Source organism: Scatophagus argus, chromosome 19, assembly GCF_020382885.2.
Source record: "Scatophagus argus isolate fScaArg1 chromosome 19, fScaArg1.pri, whole genome shotgun sequence".
NCBI lineage: Eukaryota > Metazoa > Chordata > Actinopteri > Scatophagidae > Scatophagus > Scatophagus argus.
Genome location: NC_058511.1, coordinates 1,659,762 through 1,682,670, shown reverse-complemented (window position 1 = coordinate 1,682,670; position 22,909 = coordinate 1,659,762). Strand labels below are relative to the sequence as shown.

The 22,909-nt window shown below is 44.9% G+C and overlaps 1 protein-coding gene and 1 long non-coding RNA gene across 3 annotated transcripts in view; one reads left to right on the top strand and one right to left on the bottom strand.

Moving 5' to 3' along the window:
• Window positions 1-353: 353 nt before the first annotated feature.
• Window positions 354-22,909, top strand: part of LOC124050730 (serine/threonine-protein kinase D3-like) — a 29,326-nt gene continuing 6,770 nt past the window's right edge. The window contains exons 1-10 of one of the 2 annotated variants that reach the window (XM_046373531.1): window positions 354-730; window positions 1,593-2,199; window positions 11,888-12,026; window positions 13,596-13,727; window positions 15,780-15,937; window positions 19,051-19,240; window positions 19,398-19,475; window positions 19,560-19,743; window positions 20,372-20,495; window positions 20,713-20,790. In XM_046373531.1, coding sequence (XP_046229487.1) covers window positions 1,909-2,199; window positions 11,888-12,026; window positions 13,596-13,727; window positions 15,780-15,937; window positions 19,051-19,240; window positions 19,398-19,475; window positions 19,560-19,743; window positions 20,372-20,495; window positions 20,713-20,790 — 1,374 coding nt within the window. In that variant the 5' untranslated portion in view covers window positions 354-730; window positions 1,593-1,908. Of the gene's footprint in view, window positions 731-1,589; window positions 2,200-11,887; window positions 12,027-13,595; window positions 13,728-15,779; window positions 15,938-19,050; window positions 19,241-19,397; window positions 19,476-19,559; window positions 19,744-20,371; window positions 20,496-20,712; window positions 20,791-22,909 lie in introns of both variants that reach the window. The other variant, XM_046373530.1, reaches the window with a different exon arrangement.
• On the bottom strand, window positions 13,753-19,052 carry LOC124050736. The gene is made up of 3 exons (XR_006841682.1): window positions 18,597-19,052; window positions 15,797-16,062; window positions 13,753-13,900 (listed from the first exon to the last, which is right to left on the bottom strand). It is a non-coding gene; the product is annotated as an uncharacterized LOC124050736 (long non-coding RNA).

The window sequence follows — 22,909 nt, the reverse complement described above, 5'->3', positions numbered from 1 at the left end:
AATGGTAGGTTACAAGCACAAAAAATGTCTCTGTGAATGAAAACATCTGAAAGCGAAATCCATTGGTTTGTTGAGTCAGATTTTAATTTCACGTTCAGGCTTTGCAAAGTGAGTTATTTTATTACAGCTAAAGGGGCTGAATTTCCTGCTTCTCCCTGATTGTCACAGAATGTGAGGATTGTTAAAATGTCTTCAGAACTGGACAGACAACGTAGACTCAGAATAATTAAAGCAAGCTCTGCTCCTGGCTGGGCCTTCAACAGAGTGAAAGGGACCACGGAGCACTGTGACATGGGGTTGAAAGCACCAGAAAACATGTGAATGGATTTTGAGTGACGATTTGAAACTAATATTTTAAACATTTATGATTAGTAGCCAAGTTAAGAGTCGCCAAAAGGGCAATTTCATGTTCATGTTTTTACGATTTCACTATCTTGCTCAGAGTTGTCTCGGTCCCTTGAAATGGCATCAGAGTGAGTGCTCTTCCCGTCGCTCCTCCTCCCCCGTGGGAGTCGTAGTTTGTTTCTGCGTGCCCGTCGCGGTTACAGTCAGAGCCGCTATGAAACTCGAGCTGCCTGGTTGAACCGCCGCTCGCCGGAGGAGTTTGAAAGAAACGAGAGAAGAAAGAGTATTGAACTTACATGTGAGCGAGAGGACCGAGGACAGCCGACCAACCCGGACCCAGCTCGCTAAATTCAGCCGCTCGATGGGAGTTGAAGGCACATTGAAGGTAGCGGAAAGCCTCCAACTTCTCTTTTCAGCTGTGGGAATGACTAACTTGCGGGACGACAGGCTGTTACGTTACGTTCAAACTTGAGTCGGTTGATAGGCCTGTTTTGCCAAGTGAAATAACGCGGTAATAACAACAAGAACAATAATAATGACAATGTTAGGCTTATATTTCGGTATATTTCGGTGTTGGTCCGTTGTGCCCTTGGCAAACGCAGGTGAGCATTATGGAGAAACATGACTAACAATATAAAGTAGCTCCAGAGTTAAAACGTGACATTTATGTCCACCATAACGGCACAAATGGACTGTAATCGGTTTTACTGAACTGGAATGCTGAATTTGCCATGACCACGATGTGATAGTTTGTTCCACCTCACTTAAATGATCTAAGTAAGCTCAGAGCTGCTGCAGTCTGTTCAATGTATAATATAACTTTTCTCCATTCAACCCAAATTGGCCCAGAAATTTCAGAAAATGTTTGTCTATTTTGTGGTAATTTGTTTGACCTGAGCTTTTAATGTGTTGTCAGCATTTGTTTTACAAAACAAACTCCTCCTGTGGTCATGTTGGAAGGGACCGTAGTTTTTGTAATGTTCTCATAATATTCCCAAACTGTTACATAATCTCACTGCGGTTCATGGTGTTTCCTTTTACCAGCTACAGCATGTCACAGGTGATCTCTTGTGCAGGTGAATTTGCAAAGACTCAGTTGTCTGTGACAGTGTTTTAATCTTGTTGTGATTTTGAAAGTCGTTACAAGGATACCAAACTACTTTGTAACTCTGTGACTAACTTTACAGATGTGGAGAGATAAACTCTCGGGAACAATTCTTTAATCTGCTGTCTTTGACTCTCAGCAGATGTGTCCGGTGAAAACAGCGAGGAGAAACCACAGATCTGCGGAGTTTCAGGAGTACTTTTGTGTCGTCCACAGCGTCATCCTGCAGGAGGCCTGAGGAGCTGGACTGTTGAGATAGATTTTTTCTGGTTTGTTTCTACCTCAGAGATGCCCGGCAGTGAGAAGAACCCTTTCTTGCAGGATTTTGGTGTTGAGAAATGTGAATCAAATCAAGCTAGCTAGAAAAACAAGCTCTGATCAGTCGGGACTCGTTTTTTTGGATGTCGTTCACCCACAACGCCTTTCTGCTGCCTGGACGACGTCGCAGATAGCAGCCAATGTCGGCCGACAACAGCCCGCCGCCGGCCTCCCCGCGGTCTTTCCCCACCCTCCCTCATAATGCGGCCCCACCCACCCCGTCGCCGTCTCCCAGCCCACCAACCACGCTCTGCAGCCGGCTGTCCAACGGCAGCCAGACGGCCCCCAGCCGCACAAACTCGCGGGGCTCCATCCATGGAGTCTCCTTCCTGCTTCAGATCGGACTCACCAGGGAGACGGTGACTCTCGACCCCGGAGACCACTCGCTGTCTGCTGTCAGAGAGCTCGTCTGCTCCATTGTGGATCAGAAGGTACATTTTACAGACCTCTGACCTCTGATCGTAGGGGGTAATTCCAAGTTTTCAAGTTTTGTTTTTTTGGCCCAAAATGAGAAAAAAGAAATTAGAGAGTTTTTCTTGTAATTATGAGGGAAAAATGAGATCCTTGTCTCGTAATTATGAGATAAGGTTCTGGTGATTTGCTTAATATTTGGTTGTAGAGGCCTCGTGACGTAGTGACGACTTGCAGGGTTTGTTTGGTGAGCTGCTGTAGCTGGTGAGCTAACTGCTAACACACTAGCCGTCCAGGAAGGAGAAAACAAATCACAATTGTGAGGTCGAAACTCAGAATTCTGAGAAAGTGCGCGCTCCCTCACCATCTGGTTGATATTTCGGCTGCCATTCACACTGACCAGTCGTTACAGTTGAGTCCGTGTTGTGTTGGCTGCAGAGCTGATTCTCAGGCTTCATGTGCAGTTCAACTGTTCTCACATCGACGTTATCTCTCACCATCTACTGGTTTTACCGCCTGCTCTGAACACACCACCTGTCTTTACTGCGCTGCATGCTTTTCCTACATATGTATGCACACACACACACACACACACACGCACACACACACACACACACCCACACTTTGCAGTAAACCAAATAGGTTCACCTGTTTTGCATCGCATGACAGCAGACAGAGGAAACTCCAGTGATGTGCTCATTTAAACGTCTTCCAGTAACTCCCACTGCTGCAGCCTTCTCAGTGATTGACTGATTGATGAATTTATTGACAGGCTGTTGGGACAGGTCATCAAGTGTCTGACAGACTAACCAACATCACCATCTCCATGCAGCTTTTTTTGTAGGACACTTTCACTTGTTGCATCCTGTCACTGGCTGAGTAAAAACGTTTTCACAGGGAATGTCACTTCCTGGTTGGTGTTGCTGTGTCAGCGCTCTTCACTTCCTGTTTCACAGCTGTGTGTTGTGTTCGAGGAGCTGCTGCAGGGTGGTCAGTTTGTCCGTCAGCGCTGCTCACTGTTTGTTGCTGTGCACGATGAAGGAGTCTGATTGGCAGGTGGAGACGAGTCTGCACTGACAGACCTGTCAGTCATGGCAATCGCGTTTTCCAGCTCTGTGAATCTTTGTCACAGAGGGGTTATTTTTAAAATTCCAAACTTAGAGCTCATTTGGAATCCAGTGGTTCCCAACTTAGGGTCCGAGCCCCTCCAGAAGGTCGCCAGATGAATCTGAGGGGTCGTGAGGTGATCGATCAGAGAAGTACAAAGAATAAAACTTTCTTTTCTTTTCTTTTCTCTGCGCTTTTTTCTCTGCTCTCAAGTAAAGAACTCCAAATGTATACATGATTGCAGTACTTGAGTAAATGTAGTTACTTTCCGACAGTGACGGATGTTTGATTGCTTGGTAATGTCGCACAGCATGTGTAAACATCACATCTGCTTGCTGGTTTTCTTAAGTGGTCTAAAACTCAAAGCAGAAATCCCAGCGGGAACCTTCAGTGGGACGACGTGGTGGGACTGGATTCCAGTTTGGCCTACAAAATGACATCATCACTGGAATTTTCTTTTTCCTGCTTTTGTGTCCACATCATGGAGCTGTGAGTTGTGTCTGTGGGTGGATGGAAGCTCTCAGGTCTGATTTACTGCCGTTATGTCAACTCTCTACTGCTGTGTGTGTGTGTGTGTGATTAGGAGGAGACAGTCGGGTTGTGGGGGTTTTGGTGGTAAGAAGGCAAGGAAGTTCCCCAAGTTCCCTTCCCCTGTAGGTCACCACTCCCCCACTAATACCACACAAACACACACACACACACACACACGGCCCCATCCTGGATTGTGTAATTAAACTCTTAACTAAAACTTTTTTTCTAGCAGTGCTCTCTCACATATATTCAAGTACACCTGAATTCTCACCGACTCTGCGGCACATTTGCTTTCATCAGCCAGGGGGCTCATGACGGAAACATTTTCCTGCTGCTTGTCCTGTGTTACAGCACTTCCTAAGCTCACGGCCGAGACCTTGTATCTTACGAAATCCTACCTGAATTTGTGAAGTCGATTCTTCGGCACTCATCCCGTCTGTGCAAATACAGAGAAGGAGCTTAAGACCACAGATAAACCTGTGAAAAACAAACAAACAAAAACAAAAAAAAAGATTAAGATCGCCCCTGAACCATCATTTAAACCACAGCATGTCTCCGTCGCTCCCAGCAACGAGTCCCCTGCTTGTTTCCACGGTTACCAAGGCCAGGTGGTGGTTCAGGTGGAGAAGTGAATGATGGTGAGACAGAGGAGGAGGGATGTCAGTGTTGTTGAGTGGATGCTTCACACACCTTCAGATGTTTCAGTGACTCCAGCTTTAATTAACACAATGTTTTTAATGTCACAACTGAAGGATTTTTACACTGACTTCTTCAACTTTATGATTTTAGTCAAGTATTGTTTTTGTTAAAAGGAAACGATGTGAAACTATTCAGATTCTTAAGTTTGGTGATGGCAGAGATGAAATCTTGTACAAAAAGGAAAAATTCAGGCTAGTCAGGCTGGTCTCAGGTTGTTTCATCGGGACCTGATTTCTAGAGATTTGAGGTTTTCAGCTGAAAGCAGCCGTTACCTGACATCCTGCTGGATTTACAAGGACACACGGTGAATAGGTTTCTCTCTTTCTTCCACTGTCTTCGTCTTTCTGCTCAATGAATGAAATAACTAGCTCGGTCAGTATGTTTAAAACCTAAGTGGTAAGCGAGGTTCTTTGTATGTTCTGATTCTTTAGTGCTAATTGTTGGAAAATAAGGACTACAATCACGTCTAACCAAAATGTTCTCAGTCAGTCATTAAATAAGCCGATGCAGGCCTCAAGAGGTGACGTGACATGGCAACATCACATAATAACTCAGTAATAATCAAATTCCTCTTTCTGTCTTTCTCTCGGTGTGTTCAGGGAGGATAAATCCTGTTTGTGTACTGATTAGGAAGTTTTTCAAGAAGTTCAGGAAAGGTGAAACTTACGTGAATCGTTTTCTTTGCAGCAGTCAGCAGAGAAAAACTGAATAACACAAAAAAAGATGGTGGTGATAAAAAATGCATTTAAAGTGAAGCTCCAACCACTGATGATGCGTGACTCTGGATTACATTAATGACAGTGATGACAAAGGGATGGTTAAGGGAAAATGAGACTCACCCAAAATTAGCACAAGTGTTTGCAGGTGGTGTTGGATTTGTGTTTTATTAATGTGGGTTTTTAGATGTGATTAAATGTTAAGTGAGGAGGTTTGATCCCGTCATTCATTTACTTTTGTCTAAGATGTTGAATTAAGAGCCATTAACAGTGTTTGGCTCTCATTCTCTCTTTTAACTTTTTAAAATCCTGGCTTAACTTTTCAAACTCTCTCAATTGTTTTCTGATCCTGAATGTCACACGCAGCTGCTGTCTGAAACTAAAACCTGTTGTAAAATCCTGATGCAACACCAAGTCACTAAGGATATTATTGTGGGTGAATGAGTAAGACTCTGGTCCATTTATTTTATTTTTTAGCCCACTCATTTTGAGTGCGGGTAGTGCGGCTGTGAACGCAGCTTGCACGACAGCTGCAGATGGAAAGAAGGGCTTAATACGCATCTAAACATTAGATTATTTATCTCAAATGTATCACCATCTCAGGCTTTCTCTTTTGCTAAATGTTTCCCTGTGTTAGCCAGCTAGTAGCTAACTTTTTCTGTCTGAGCTTTTGTAAGGATACACACACTTATTTTCCGCAACGAGACGATTTCATTTGAATTGTTTTTCCTCCACTTGTTTTCTTCTACCTTTTATGAGAGTGTGGTTTTAAACGTCACTGGCTTGACAATGTGAAGATACTTTGCAGGTTTATTGTTTTTAATTTTGTGTTTTCCCGTGGCTCTAACCTCAAGCTTTATTGTTTGATTCTTTTTCTGTGTTCTCGGTTCACATCAGTTAGATGGCTGTCGGAAGCTTATCCGGCTGCGGCTGTAAGATTTAGTGCTGAAATTGTTTGAATTTGGGTCATTTTCCCACTGAGCTGAGCATCGCAGGTTGTGTAGCTGTTGTGAACTAAATGACTTAACAGCAAATACACGTGAACTGGAGGAATTTCTAGGTTGAGTTTGGAACAGCGTGCAGCCTTGCAGAAAGTTCCTTCCTGGAAGACTGAATTCAGGGCATTTAAGTCTCCAGTGCAACAGTCACAATTAAAATATGTCCACCTGAGACGATGACATTCAGGGCCAAGATTTAAATAACCCCCAGTGCCAGCCTACCTCACCTGCTCACATTGTACCTGTGGTTCTGATAAGAACCAGGAAGTGGGCTAGTTTCTATCTGGCTGATGTCATCTCATCAGAAACAGGAAGTTGGTCTGGGTTTAATATTTACTTTGCTATCTCACGGGTGGAATCCAAGCAGGATGTCTGACGATCATCCAGATTGTGGGTGACATCATGTAAACGGGTCACCAGGCCTGTCTGCTGCGGGGCTTTAAAGGAGCATTACTTGCATTTGTGTCAGGACCAGTGGGTCAGGCGGCTCTCTTCTCGTGGTTGATCATGTGACCTCTGAGGTCACAGTGAGCTTGAGAGGTCGTCACTTCACACAAAAGGAAGAATTTTCGACATGTTTGTTAGACCACAAGGATGCACATATTTTTCTGAGAAGGACTGAGTGTGAACTTTGTCGACATGACATTATTATCTAATGTTGTTGAGTCACCACAGAATACTGTGGTGCCCACTGGTTTAAGTCCACATTAATATTTCCTAAGTTAATGTCACAGATCTGCAGAGCAGAGGTGGGCGGGAAAGGGTGGATGTGTCTTTCCTTCAGCTGGAGTTTACAGACCAGTGTGTGTTCTTCCTCTGTGGCTTTTGTGCAGCGGGTGTGTTTTCAGTTTTGGTTCCCTGATCTGACCCCAGTTCTGGTTCAACTGACGGCTGCAGTTCATTCTGTTCCTGTGATGGTGACTTCAGTCGCCGTGATCGCAGCGTGTCTGCAGTTCTGTGTGTGCACATTAAACCTACTAAAGATGCTTAGCATTTTGTAGAGTTGTTACCTGTCGTACTAAACAGAAAAGTAAATGCTGCATCCCGCCCTGTGTAGCTGCTTCACAGCATCACCACAACTGTGGCCAGCATTGTCGTTAAAATACGGCAAAAAAACACAAGTACTCAACAATGAAACGTCCAGCGTTAGTCTGATGTGTAAATGAACTGACAGGATGAACACCTTAACTTAAAGGATGCTTTTAGCGCTGATATTTGGCTGTAAGAATCCTGTACAGGATGTAAAACTTGGGATTCTCGTCATGATTACAGTTTTAAACGGGGCTCACAGCTCTCACACAGCGAAAAATAAATTAATAATCAGTAATGTTACCACACCACAGACTCTGAGTTACTATGGTTACAGAGACGCTCTTTTTCGCGCTGAAGCTTTCTTGTAACTTCCAGTAAGACGTCATCCCCCAGTACCCTGGTTAGGTTTGGTCTTCTGATTCAGGCTGTGATGACTGGAGGTTGGCTGGTAGGCTGTGTTTTAGTCAACAAGCAATTGGTAAATGTATCAGTATACATTTTTAAAGTGACCCGGCCAACCCTGTGAGTGTGTTTTATCAATGAACCATCGTAGCTCAAACTGGTGTGGTCACATTTCCAAAATCACAGCCTCTGTGGAGGTGGTGCTGAAGAATCCAGAGGAAACACTGAGGTCACTCTAACACACACACACTCACTAACACTGAGGTATTTGAAGAGGAAGTACTGTATGTTGGTGTGTTGACAGATGTAGAACACAAAGCAGTGTGGGTGTATGGCAGTGATTTATGTGTTCAGTGTGCGTTTTGTACGTATTCGTGTATTTAAACTTTTCTCCCTCGGTAGGTCAACACTCAGAGCCAGACATTAACACATTAATTCAGTTCTCTTTGTGCTTTCCCCAAAATGTCCAAAAAGTAGTATTTAAATTTTTGTCCTTTTCTTGGTTATATTTAAGGAAAACCTGAAGTTAGTTAAACCGCTGTGCAAAAGACCTTGGCAATGAAAAGTAAGGAAAGTAAGGAAACCCTTAAGTCCTTCAGATAAGGAGAAATTATCTAGTCATATTTAAGGGGAAAACTTGAGGCGTTCTGTGCCGCTGGCCACAGTCATTCATGTTCCCCTCAGGATGCATTGTAGTAACTGTGGTGACTCTCCGACTCGGCTTCAGCTGTGCGTTTTGTTTAATGCTAAGAGCTAAGAAAAAAAATCACTCACACACTGAAAATCAGGTGTGTGTGGTTTTTCATTCACAGCATTCAGCAGTGATTTCGTCCTTTAAACCAGTGGATGAATGAAACTCCCACACACTCGCGCACCGACAACCTTGACCCACTCAGCGCCGCTTCCTGTTGTTTCCTGAGCGAGGTGACAGAGCGAGCGGATGCAGGGAAAACGGGCGCACTGCTGTTTGCCTTCAAATTTCCCATCAGTCCCTTTTAGAGTCGTCCCTCCAGGCTAATTGCACGCTCACGGCGAAAGAGTTGGAGAGTTTTATTGGAGCTGAAAGGCCCTCAGCTTTCTGCAGCGGAAGAGGACGGCTGTTTTATCTGTTTGTGCTGCCTGTTCAAGTGCTTTTATAAACTGCTGTCAGACGTGTGAGGGAAAAATGAAGCGATAAGCTGCTGTTTGTCAAAGAAACGAGCGTCACGGAGGGATGAGTTTGTTAGTGTGGCTTAACCTTTTTTTTCACATCCCTCCTTTACATTACATCACATACCTGAATTGTTGTAAAATTTAAAAGTAAAAGTGCTGCAGGAAAGCAGCACGTGAAGTAGGAAATCACGTTTTAGCCCAAACTTAATGAAGCAGGTTCTTTGTTTGTAGACTGGATGTGGAACGTGCTTTCTCCCTTCTAGAACAGGATTACCGGGCTTCATGAACACTCTCTGATAACGGCATGAGTGCTGCACACATCGGGAGGTGATGGATATCCCTCTGACTCGGTAAACACAAGGCCTGAAGGTAGAGACTGAGACATGTCTCGGCCTCCTGCTCCAGCTCCTGCATCAGGGGTCAGAGGTCGCAACACGGCCTGGAGGTTCTGATCTCTGTGACCCTGGCGACCAGAACTGAACTGTGTCGAAAATGTGGCTTCAGTTTGGTATAGACGAGAATGTGAAAAGGATTGTGTGTGTGTGTGTGTGTGCGCGGAGGTTAAGCCTGGTTAATGGAGGATTAACCATAAAGAGGGGATCAATGTGTATTAAACACACACTCTTGTCCATTAACAGAACTCTTAATGTGTTTCCCTGCTCACCTCAGAGAATGCAGCAGCTGACCTGCTGGCTGTGACGTGATTGGACGGAGCCCAAATGCGTCGTTATGGCAGCTCAACACTGTTTTCACTTCTGGCCGATTCGGTCCTCACCCACAGTCCTCGTGCAGGATTTTTTTCAGCTTCCTGTATTGTCATGGTTTCAGAGTTGCTGCAGAACGAGAGGACAGACACACAATTGATTGGTGATTTGACGAAAAGAAACAGTGTGAAAACACAAGACATGTAGTAAGATGGTAAATGGCTTTTTAAAGTTTGCTACAGGCAAAATAACTAGAAACACAAAATGATGGAAGTGCATTGAATTCACAAACAAAATAAGGCTTAAATAAGGCAGAAAAGTTAATGTAGCTCAGTTGTCAGTCGTGGCTGAACTCAGCTACGGGATAAGACTGTGGGCAACGCTTTAATCTGCTTTTATTTGCTGGCACACATTCGTGTTACTTAACGTGGATTGTATTAACATTAGCATGTCAGCACTGTGGGCATCTCAAGTTGCCCAGTCTGATCTGCCGGTTGTCGAGCTCCTCTGACAAAACGCGATAATTCACAAAGAACAGCCAGCATGTGGCTCCTGATCTCAGAATTCAAGAGCTCATCTTGATAATTATGACACAGTGAATGTTTTTAATTCTTTTTCCCTTTGTGAATGTGATGCACCTCTGTGCAAAACAGCTACAAACACTAAAAAATAATGCTAGCTGTGTCGTTTTGTGCCTCATGCAAACACAGCCATGTTGTTTGTTGTTGTGGGCGTCTTGCTCCTGTGTGGGGGGTTGGGGGCCTTTCATGTGACTGCGCCCTCGTAATCCATTCATGGATTTTAGTCCGTCACAGATCAACCAACTGAGCTTGACCTCAGCTGAGATCAGCGGAGAACCCTTCCAGGGCAGGACTGACAGAGCGACTGTTCCCGTGTCCGCTTGTCCGAGCGTTGGTGTGCAGCCGCATGGCTAATGACTGCTGGGTGTCAGTGACAGGAACTCAGCCATAATTCATGATGGACGTTTGTGTGTGTCTGCGGCACGTTTAATGTGATCGGTGCAGCTTGCGCCTTGTCACCTGGTTTCCTGCTGGCAGCGTGAGCAGCAGGATCCATGCTGCATGCTGCCTGCACTCTGCTGACATCCTGCTAACACAGAGAGCAGCTGAGGGCAGGAAGCTGCTTCACCTGCCTGACTGCAGGCTGCAGAGCCTGCTGAACCCCAAACCCTGCACACACACTTTAACTTGTTTTGTTTAAAAAAAAAAAAAAAAAATGCCACACATTTTTGCTGGTGTGACAAAAAGTCAAGTCGCTCAATCAAATTAAAAGCAGTTCATTGAATAGTTGAGGTATTTCAGTCTGCACTGAAGTGGTGAACCGACATTTAGAAATTCCCACTTAAGACTTAAAAAATATGAATTCATTTAGTTCCCAGGGACCACTAAGATTCTCACATGATGATAGCAAGCAGACAAGGACAGCAACCCAGACTTGAACCTACATGGTGCTGGGAAACCTTCTTGTTTTGGAAGCTTGTGGTGCTTTAACCAGAAAATTAGATTACTTTTAAAGCTGGCTGTAAATAGTGGAAACTGATTCTGCAGCCACGGTGAAAAGCAGAATTTGGCTGTTTGCCAGTGCGGTGTTTCTCTGAATGTGTTTCATCAACACATCATGTGGTCTTCCTATGAAAAGATTAGCTAATGGTTAATTTAAGAAACGGGCTGCGCCAGCACACAGGATGAGGTCATGTAGAAATGTTTTTATAAAGACAAACTGTTTATCAGAATATTTCTTCAGCTATATAAATAAAATCTGTCTACTTTACTCAGCATGGAAATGTCTTTTGCAATAAAGGTCGGGCCAAAATGACACAATAAAATAGTAAACATAAAAATACAGTCAGTTAATGACCTCCCAGAGGATGAAGCCTGTGGCCTTTTCACTAGTGCCGCACAGTTTGTTCCATCTTTCTTTGACTGGATGCTTTGAAAGCACGACATTTCTTAAAGTGTCCTCAGTTTGAACAGAAAACACAACCACACGTCACGTACGTGTGTGTGAATAGTGTTTCCAGTGTTTACGAGCCACATTCAGACGGTGGGAATCTGTAATACTGTGATAACTTTGTGGGCATGGATGGGTAAAGGATGTACTGTAGCCATTTCATTTGGTGGGTTAATCAAAAACAAACATCTCACATCTGGTTGTTTCATTCATGTGAGCAACCAGAAAATTCACTGGATCACAATATAAATTGTAAATATCCTGCAGTTTAAACATGTACTTAGATGAAGTGAAGTCCCTCAGCTTTTGGGCAGCAGTGGATTTAAACAGTAGCTGTAAACCTCACTCTGAGTGAATACCTGACCACCTCTTCCTCCTCCTCCTCCTCCTCCTCAGTTCCCTGAATGTGGATTTTTTGGGATGTATGACAAGATCCTGCTCTTCCGCCATGACCTGAACTCGGACAACATCCTGCAGCGCCTGACCTCGGCAGAGGAGATCCACGAAGGTGACCTGGTCGAGGTGGTGCTCTCCGGTAAGTCCTGCAAGCCCACATCCTCTATGTCATTACAGTTTGCTTCCTGCCTCTACTGGACAAAGTCACATTTTGACCCGATGGTGCTAATTTCTGAACCAAATTTCATGACAATCCTTTCATCAAGCTGGGGAGATGTTTTACTCAAAAACCACAAAAGTCAGCCTCATGGTCGTGCCAGTGGTGGTCTAATCTAAAAGAAGTTTTGCTGCATAAACTTGACCAAACTGTGACTGCAAACTCAAAAAACAATGTGAAAATACTCAGCTAATAATGACCATTAAAGAGCAGCTTTTGGATACAATCAAAATCATCTCCTAGCTGCCAATATTTACACTCACAGCAGAGTCAGGTGGGACTCACAGCTAGCGTCCACTCACAGTCACACTTTGAGGTAATAATACTAGCCAATCACAGCACAGCAGGGTGGGCCCTTCCAGAGCACTGAGGGACAGGATGAGGAAGCTGGGTGTAACTGGGTGCCGTTTGACTGGATTCTCACCTGAGTGCAACTGAAACTCTTGATTAAGTCAAATGATTAGATGTCAAGTAACAACACAAAATCTCATAATCATTTTTAATCACACAGGTGTTAGCGCTTGTGTGTGCACATTGGCAGTGCAGTGTCAACTTAAAGCACTTCACATATGCAGCCGTTTGTTTTGTCTCAGCCTCCTCTCCTGTAAATCCACCTCTGAGTGAACGCCATGAGGTCACCTCAGATCTTGTTTCCGCCACTGCGGCGTCGCCCCGGATCACCCCGTATGCTCTAACCATAATATTGTGTATAGGATTGTCATTTCCTGAGTCGTGTTGACAGGTTGGGTTGTAAAAACTAAAGCTGACACCTTAACAGCTGAACACCTCGATGCGGAGCAGCGACGGGTTTGAATTACACGCGAGGAAGAAAACAAAGTCGCAGCCTCGAACCGCATCGGGCTCAAACCCGCGACCACTTCCTCCTCATCCTCGTCCTCCTCCCCCTCCTTCTCCAGCTGCTGCTGCTGCTGCACAGCACAGCTTGCAGAGTGTGTCTCTCCATTAGTATATCTGCATCGTATAATTCTGAGAAGCATCGGAGAAAACAAGCTTGTCATCACGTGATGAGTCACGTGTTTTTGCTTTTCTGTCTGGCTTTCGAATTCAGTCAGTCGATCTGATGGTAGCAGGTGCAGCAACAGATTGGTAGATCACAAACAAGTTGTGACCGTCAGTGGCAGCATGCCAGTCATTCTCACAGGCTTGAACAGGTCATGTCTGACTGTTGGGGTCATCTCTTTTTCACCGCGGGGTCAGCGGGCGAGATAACTAACTGTGATGAATCAGTGTTTCCCACACACTGACTTTACAGGCCGACCAGGTGTGTGTGCGTGCGTGTGTGTATGTATGTATGAAATGGGTTTATAAAACTGAAATAGTCTCCTAAAAGCTGTAGCTGATGACAAATGGAGGCGATATGATAAAAGAAGGGACAAGCGTCTTCTAGTCTTTCATTCAAACCAACTTCCATGTGGAAAACGCCCCCTGCTGTCTCTTGTTGTTTGAACACTCTGCGTTTGTTCATTTCAGCTCTCGCCACAGCCGAGGACTTCCAGATCCGACCTCACACGCTGTACGTCCACTCCTACAAGGCGCCGGCCTTCTGCGACGACTGCGGGGAGATGCTGTGGGGGCTCGTCAGACAAGGCCTCAAATGTGAAGGTAAGAATGTGTGAAGGAGGCGCTGCAGTGCCGGGGGTTTCACTGCTGCTGGGTTACCAAAGGCCACGTCATGCGATGATAACTAACTGTGCTGCTGTGGTTGACACCTGCAGTCACAAGCATCCTGAATGAACTGCCTGACTGTTCCAGTCGAAGTGTTGGGGGCGTGAAACCTGAAAGATATAAATTAATAAATAAATAAAGCTACACTACAATATAAAATGTAGCACAATGAGACCAAGGCCAAACTGAAACAGGTTTTAAAAGCTGCTGAAAACAGTCCACAAAGACGCAGGAAAACTTTCCAGAAGGCTGCATCACCTTTCATTTTGCAGTTGGAGCAGGAGGTGAACAAAACGCTGAAGTTTGAGAAAATGAAATCAGTAGAGACCTGGAGAGAAATCTGACTTTTGTGACATCTCTTAGCCGAAGAGGAAAGAAAGGAGTGCATGAGCGTAGTAACATCAGCACGACAAAGCAGCACAATAAATTCTCTCAACATGGACTACGCAGTGCACATCGAGCAGCTGTGCAAAGCTAATGAGAGCAGAAACACACAGCAGAGACGACCAGCGCAAAGCCAAGGAAGCAGAAACAAACCCAGAATTTCCAAATTAAATGTAAGAATGAAGAAATGAATTTTTGGCACTGGTGGGGTTTCCTGTTGGTCTGTCCTGATCAAACACACACACATACAGAATTCACACTCATCTCATGGCGTCCTGCAGTGCGTGAGCAAACAGAAACAAGAGGAAGAACACAACAAAGAGATTTGGAGTTCCTGGTGAGTTCTGAGGTCATTTCCACACACACTGTCGTGACATCTGTGTGTTTTCTGTTTGCACAAGCACTCGTCGGTTCATAACGGCAGAACCTGGAAGCTCCGTGGCAGCTCACAGGTGTCAGGCCCATCTGATTGCGATCTCAAAAACGGATCGTCAGGATATCTGGGTATTCAAAACAATTCAGACAAGCTTCCTCTCAATTAAACTTTTATGAGAGGAAGTGATGTGTGCTGGCGGTGGTGATGTGAGGCAAACTTTAACGAGTATAACAGAGGAGAACTGGAAGCTGCATGTCATTCCCTCTTAATGAATATTAAAACTGATGTTTTAACATGAAACCGCGTAAGTGACTCCATGTCCGAACTGACCAAGTCCTCACCTGCAAATCAAAGGCCGCACAGAACACACACACACACACACATACACACAGATTTCCCGCACTGGTTTTCAAGCTGCAGCGACTGTACGGCAGGATGTCTTCATTGACTCTGCGACTTCCTGCAACTATTTTTCACAGCTTTCAAGTTCTGATCTCAGTGCTCGGAAACCTCACAGCAGAACGTATCTGTAGTGGTGCCAAGCAGAGAAAGGAGACGCTTGATGTCGGGCTTCCGCTTGTACAACACGTTTGGCGTTTGAAACGTTTAGAAAGCCAAGTCTTCACACCGACGGAAGAATCTGCCCACTCGCTCCGACTGATGCGAGTGACGGACAAGAGGCTCCATGGAACATGACGGCTTTTGTCAATGGTGCAAATCACAGTTTTAAACCATTTAAGAGTATAATTTGGTAGACAGCTTCAATCGCCTGAGGCCACATGCTGAACTCTTTAAAATTCAGGTACCAGAATTTTGATAAAATTCTGCTCTGAGAAAATGCTTCAATATTGTTAATAAAACAAAACATTGCATTCTTTAATAAAACAAACCGCTTCACGTCATAATTTACACAATATTCACAGTGTAATTTAGCCGTTAGTGTCAAATTCCTCTCAGTTGATTTGGTTTTTAGTTATCAGTTTCTGTGATTCTGTTGGTGTTTTCTGCATTGCAAGTAAAATTGGAGGGAAAAAAATCTACAAGATGAGTAACAAATGTTAGAGAATAGTTCAGCATTTTGGGAAACACAGTTGAGCTGGGGGTCGATTAGCTTAGCTCAGCGCAGAGACTGGAAGCAGGTGAAACAGCCAGAAGAAACGGGCTGAAACAGGCCTTCACAGCAGCGAGATGAAATGAAATAACAGTTCAGATTATTTGCTCCTCTCCAGGATGTGGACTGAACTACCACAAACGGTGCGCGTTCAAGATCCCCAACAACTGCAGCGGTGTCAAGAAGAGACGGCTGTCCAACGTCTCCCTGCCGGGCGCCGTCATGTTCATCCCTCGTCCGCCTTCCACTGAGTTCACCCCAATATCGCAGGAGGAGGTAGGTTCACGACCACCAGTCACCGCACTGTGCTCAAGCTCAGCTCTGACCAGAATAGGTTTTGTTCTGGACCTGCAGAGGAGTGGGGAACCTCTCCTGCTCTGCTCTGATTCTGGTCTCAGCATCTGACCACCAAGCAGTAAGAAGAACGTCTGAGAACTATTTTAAATACGGCAGATACACAACAGACGCATTCTGACCTTTAAGTCAGTGTTTAGTGTTCTTCTTACACAGTCCCATCCCATCCACAGGAGGGGGGCAAGGCTCCTTTAAGATACGTTTCATTTAAAAGAATTTAAAGGAATATGTCATTCAAAAACTCGGATGAAGTTCTCAGTCCACAAAGCTTTTCTGGAGCTTCACAGCAATGCAGCGTTGCAGCATTCTGCTGAACAACTGCAGAAGATGAGGACTTGTTTTTTTTGAACAGTGAAAATAAAAACAAAGGGAAAAATAAACATAAAATGGCAGTTAGTCCGGCGTAATCCGAGTCTTCAAGAAGTCTCGAGATCCGAGCGGTACTTAAACGATACCTCAGGTACCAGATTCTATTTCCAGTATCTGACTTGACTTGCTCTCTCACCACAAACAACTGTACACAACTCAGCCTGATAAAATACAGTGTGAACACAACAACGTTATATAAATCAAGAGTTAATATGTGATGAGGCATTTCGCTCCACATCTGACAGAGCTTGTAGGAGCATCAGTGAAGTGAGAGAAAGTTTTCTGACAAATACTGGATTACGGCGTGGATGAAGACACACTTTCCACGTTTTGCAGATTTACGTTGTGCAACCAGTGAGCCATTTCCTGTAGTTTCCCTCTCTCACCCCCCCCCGCCCACACACACACACACACACACACACACACACAGTCTCTCTCTCTGATGCCTGGGGGCGAACCACTGGATTTTCCATCCCGTTCAAACCATCAAACAAAATGAGTCACAGTCAGAGCTTCACACTAACTGGAACAAACAAACTGTTATCAGGGCCATCATCATTGTGCGCGCACACACACACACACACACACGAAGAGGCTGAGTGAGCAAACGTTCTTATAAATAAAAATCTTATTGTGCTTTCATTAACACAACATCTGCTCTTAGCTGCTGTTAAAATATTCCAGTCACGGCACAGTAAGCTCACGGTCCAACGCACTGCTCACCTTCAAAGGGTCAGTTCGGCCATATCACTAAAACACACACACACACACACACACACACCCTCTGCCATCAAGTCATTAACATTCAGTGCTTTCACTGTTCACTTAAAGGTCCAGTGTGTGGGATCGGAGCTGAATCGCTTGATTACAGTCGGTTGTGTGTTTGTTACCTAAGCGTGAGCCTTTTATATGTACAGAGGCGATGGACATGACTGAATCAGACCTCCAAAGGTTACGCTGTGTTGGCTTCAGCTTTAGTGTCAGACTTTGGCATTGGCTTTGAATTATTTTAAATGCAAAGAGACACCAGTTTGTCCTTCCATACAGCCTTTCGGCTGTTACTGTCCCTGTCCGCCACCAGTTTGCTATAATTTCTGTCAGAAGACAAGAGGATTTGTTTGTTTTAAGAAAATCAGCAGCAGTTAAATAACATTAAAGTAATTTCACTGTCGCCTCTGGAATTTTATGTATGTAAATGAAAACAAGAAGTGCACCCTGGAAGGCTTCATCAGGTTGAGACTGTGATCCAGGATCTCCTTTGCTCTCCCGTCAGAACGTCCTCGAAGATCTTTTGGACTTTTGTCACAGGGTTTGTGCAGACGTGATCAATCAGACTGTGGTGTGAGACAGGAGGATTATCAAAGTGTTTGTACTAATTCAGGCCCATTGTGTCACATGCTTCCTGCTTGTGCCAGGACCGCAGCCTGTTAGCTGCACGTCGTACAAGGACGGCCATTGTTCCAGTGGATAGAAAAGATTTCACTGGTGCTCTACTTTCACGACGAGGGAGCAGTTCTGCAAATCTGATGTCTCAGCTGAACCTCCTGAACCTGATTGTTCCCTCCATTTCCCTTTAAGTTCTGGAGGGAGAAACTATGAGAGGATATTTTTGTTTGAAAAAAAAAAGTAATAAAATAAAATAAAAACATCTGCAGGTTTTGAAAAGTCAGCTTAAATCATCATTTTTTCCCCCAAATGTCTATGAAGCCTGTGGGTATTTGGGAAATACAACAACAAACACACGTGCATACCAGGACTGAGGGAAAGAAAATAAATGAATAAATATAAAATTCCGCTAAAATAAATAAAGCAGACTGGGGGGATTGTTTTCAGCTCAGATATTATTACCTCCATGAAGGTGGTCTGGTTTGTTTGTCTGTCATATAAACATCTCCACACCTCCGCAGACCCCCGCAGGAAGGAGCCACGCCGCCGGAAAGAACTGCAGCTCGATATATACATATACAGGACCTGGACCGAGCAGAAAGACACAGAGACAGCAGTGTAACCCGATCATCGACGCTCTGAATCTGCACACCGTTAGCAGAAGAAAACATGGACAGGTTCAGGGTCTCTGCACGATAAGTGTGTAATGCCACACTTATCATAAGTGACAACCACATTTTGATATAATTCCGTTACTGAAATCTATCTGGGTGGTTATATGGTGGTTGCTCATGCAGATTTGCAGATCATAGAAGAGTGGACTGACCTTGGAGGAGGTTTGTGCTCTCCGAGGGCCCTTCTAGTTTGATAGCGAGGCTGTAAACAGGTTCTTAAAACGGTAGCCTGGTTTTATGGGAGGTCTTCAGGGAACCTCTCGGGAAGAACCGGATCGTCTCAAGCCTGATGCACTGAAGTATCTCATGAGTCCATCTGTGATGAGCCTATTAGAGAGCAGAGTGATGAATGCAGTCTGTGACGCTTTGTGTGATTGGACACAGAAGGAAATCCAGAGAAGGCAGTGAGGGGTTCGGGATCTACTGTTTGATCAGGTCGCCTCCAAGTAGATCAGATATTGATGATAATGATGAGTGTGGCCAAGAACATGTGCATACTGTATAGTCAGTTCTGTCAGATTGTATTTATGCTTAAGTCTTGTGCTGGTGAAATGGACAAACTCCCATTTCTTTCCCTTCTTCTTCCTTCCCTCCTGGTCGAAGCAGCGCCCCCTTTTGGGTGCCGGCAAGCGTAACTCGCTTCTGAGCGGTCGTCCAATCTGGATGGAGAAGATGGTCCTGGGTCGGGTCAAAGTCCCCCACACCTTCTCGGTCCACACATACACTCGGCCCACCATCTGCCAGTTCTGCAAACGTCTGCTGAAGGGCCTTTTCCGCCAGGGGATGCAGTGCAAAGGTGAAGACACACATGAGTTAACTGTCACCTTAAATCACTAACCTCTTCTCTGAATCACTCCACTGATTCACACACTGAAGACTGACAAAACAAGCTGTCTGGGTCACTTTTCTGAAAGGGGTGACTGACCTTCTATACATCTCTTCTTCTACTTCAGATTGCAAATTTAACTGCCATAAGAGATGTGCTGCCAAAGTACCCCGAGACTGCCTCGGCGAGGTCGACTTTAATGGAGGTGAGTTCGTTCATCCGCACACGTCAGCTCCCACAATACAACAGGCGCAGTCAGAACTCGACTGTTTACTTTGCGTCTCCGCAGAACCAGCCAGTCCCAGCCTGGACTCCGAGGCGACGATGGAGGTGGACAACTGTGACGTCAACAGTGACGGCGGTCACAGCATGGACGAGCAGGACGAGCTGTCCACGCCCGACGAGAAGCTCTTCTTCATCGAGGGTCCCTGCACGGACGGCGAGAAGGATGACGAGACGCTCAGAGCCATCAGGTGAACTTAACCTTGATTTCCCATCATCCTCAGGGTGCAGGGGATGCTAAAAAGGAGACGTCATTTGAAGGCTTCTGAACTTTAAATCTCAAGGGTTAGCATTGGGTAAATGTTACTGCATAACTCACATTTACTTTATGATAGCTTAGAATTTTAGCTAAATGCTACAGTAAACAGTTGTTTTGGCTGCCGTGGTGACAGATGTTCAACAAAAGTCACAGTTCACTTTAATACCAACCACTTAATTCGATAATGTATTTTTTCATAAAACAAGGCAGATAAGTGGGTCTGACCTGATCTGTTTTAGTTCCAGTAAGATATTCTGCTCTGCTTGGTGGATTTACTCATCAGAGGACTAGACAGCCTGAACTGTCAGAGTAGAGAGGCAGCATCATAATCATAGTAAGACAGATGTTTACTTTGATTTATTTGCTTCTGAATTACTGAGCATCTGGCAGTTTCAGAAGCCCATTAATCAACATCCTCACGGGAAGTCTGTAGCAGGGATAGTTTGTGTAAATAAACTTTACTTATTGTCCATTTAAGTCAGGACGATGACTGTATTCCTCATTATTTGAGTTGCTGCGTTGCTTAAAATTTCTGTATGTGTTCGTTTGTTCACATGCAGCCCGTCCACCAGCAGTAACATCCCTCTGATGCGTGTGGTTCAGTCCATCAAACACACCAAGAGGAAAAGCTCCACGGTGGTGAAAGAGGGCTGGATGGTCCACTACACCAGCCACGACAACCTGGTGAGAAGAGATTCAGACTCAATTGAGCTTGTGTTGACACTCTGAGCAAACATGGTGGACTCTGCCACTCACAATCAAAAACATCAGATACAAAAATGGATAAATGCTAAACGTTATCGATAAAACAGTCACATGAGATGACCTGAAGCGATGCGTAACAGTATATGTATGTGTTTCAACGCTTTTATCCTGATGAACTTTATTTTTGTCTTTCCAGAGGAAGAGACATTACTGGAGGCTGGACAGCAAGAGTCTGACTCTGTTTCAGAATGAAAGTGGAGCCAGGTTTTACAAGGTAGGAGACCGCGTCAGTCGGCTCAGATCCGGTTTCAGCCGCTCAGCCAAACAAAGCAGGGAGTCGGGTTCATACAGTAACCGCCATCAGACGTTAACACGCGATCTGTTCTGATCAGGTCTGGATGCTTTTAGAAAAGAAGAACATGATCAAAAATCAAATTTTACAGTGATGCTAACAGGAGCAGTATTGTTTGTGTTTGATAAATATTTTGCCTTTGATGTTGAAGTGTCATTTTTATTCAATTTTTAAGAGGAGTGGGGCAGATTTTGAATCACAAAAAAGTCAAAGATCAATTTAGTAGTTTTTTTTGTCTACTGATTTCTGTCATTGTGTTACTCAAACTTCCTAGACATGCCACAAAAGCCACTGAATGGGCTTTGTGGTGTTTCTTCAGTGACTGTTTTCAGGGTCAAGAATGACTCATGTTAAGTACAGCTTGACTACAACTTGGCCCACAACCACAAGGCAGTGATTCTACTTTCAATGAACTGTCAATCAGGATTTTTTTGGAAATGCTCTTGCTGATCCACAGAGGAAGGCTGAGCTGTATCATGATCCAGTATTATGTATAATGCATCAGACCACGGCTGGTTGTGGGCACAGTGCGACTGGGCTTGCCCTCAGTTGCTGCTGGCTCAGGCTTTGGTCTGCAGTAACATTAACTACACTGAAGACTGGTACAGTGGGTTGATGTGGTTGTGAAGCCACTGTATTCTTGAGCTTCTGTGGTGTATTGGTAACACATGTGTCAGTCTGATTGAAGCACTGCAGGTCCACATCCTGTGTGGCTAAACAGTGTGTTCATGACTGCTGCTCACAGGAGCAGTTAGATAAGACGAGCCTTCGTTTTCCTCAGGGTGCAAATGTAGGTGTTGCAGCAGCACAAGGACAGAAATAAGTGCAGGTAAGTAGACAAAGTGAAACACAATAAAGAGTAGTCACGAAACGGCTAAATTCAGAACAACATCGACTGAGCCACACATTCAGCCAAAGACCAGGAATTAAACAGACACAGCCACAGCTTCAGGTTTATGCTGTCAGAGCTCAGCCTGCACTAAAGAGTAACTGCAGAGTGTTTCCTAAATCCCAAACAAACCGCCTTGTGATTCTGCACTGGGAGCATCAGTACGTGTGCCTTATCGGCCTGCAGTTTACTGGAGGGCTGATTCTGAAGCAGCAGAACTCGTATGTTTGGACTGTGCAGTTTGAGTGGACGTCTGCCCCCCACTGAGAAAGTGAGGGGTAAAAATGAGGTTAAAAGTTTGAACAACTTTTTTCTGACTTTCCAACTTTTTTTGGTCCAATTTGAATTTCCATGAAGGAAAATTAGATTCTTTGAAATATCAAATGATCACATACGAATTGAAGGTCAGTGCAGCTGCAGCTCTTTTCATTCTCTGTCATTTTCCTCTCTCATACTCCGACCCCTTTCATCTTGTGTCTGCCAGCGACCTGTTGCCCTTTACCACAAAGCGCTGCAGAGACCTTCCTTTGAAGAGAAGGCGAGCGGAGCGGGATGAGGGAGGGGAGGAGGGGTTGCGGTGGATTTTTGGGACCTCGGGTCGCTTCCCTGCCGTCTCTCTGGCTCGTCGCCACGCTGCCTCGTGCCCAAAACGGCTGAGGCACGTCCTGCCTTTTAATCAGCGCGGCAGGATGAATGGATCCTGATCAGAGTCTGCGGTTAGGGAGGGAGGACGAGCTTGGCAAAACACAAAACGTTCACCGACACTGAGGGGCATGAAGACACCACTGGGCCGATCGTTCTGCTTTATATGTTTGATCTGGCAGGGTTTAGTGCTTTTGGGGGGGTGGGGTGGTTTTGGGGGGGTTTGCACTCTGAAAGAGAAGGAAGGAAGAGAAGCTCCAAACACTGAAACTCAAAGAGCATCTCACAGTTGAGCAGAGCGAGGAGATGTGTAGGCTGGAGGGTGGAAGAAGCAGCTGAAGCTGTCCTGTGGATCATTTCAACACTGAAATGACTCGTAAAATGGTTCTGACCAAGTGCAGAGGTTTCTGGGCTGAAAGTGGAGGTTCGTCTAACAAGAGGAACGTGGGGTTTGTGTGTAAAACATGACGAGAACAGGAATCTAAATTTGACTTTGTACTCATCCAAACA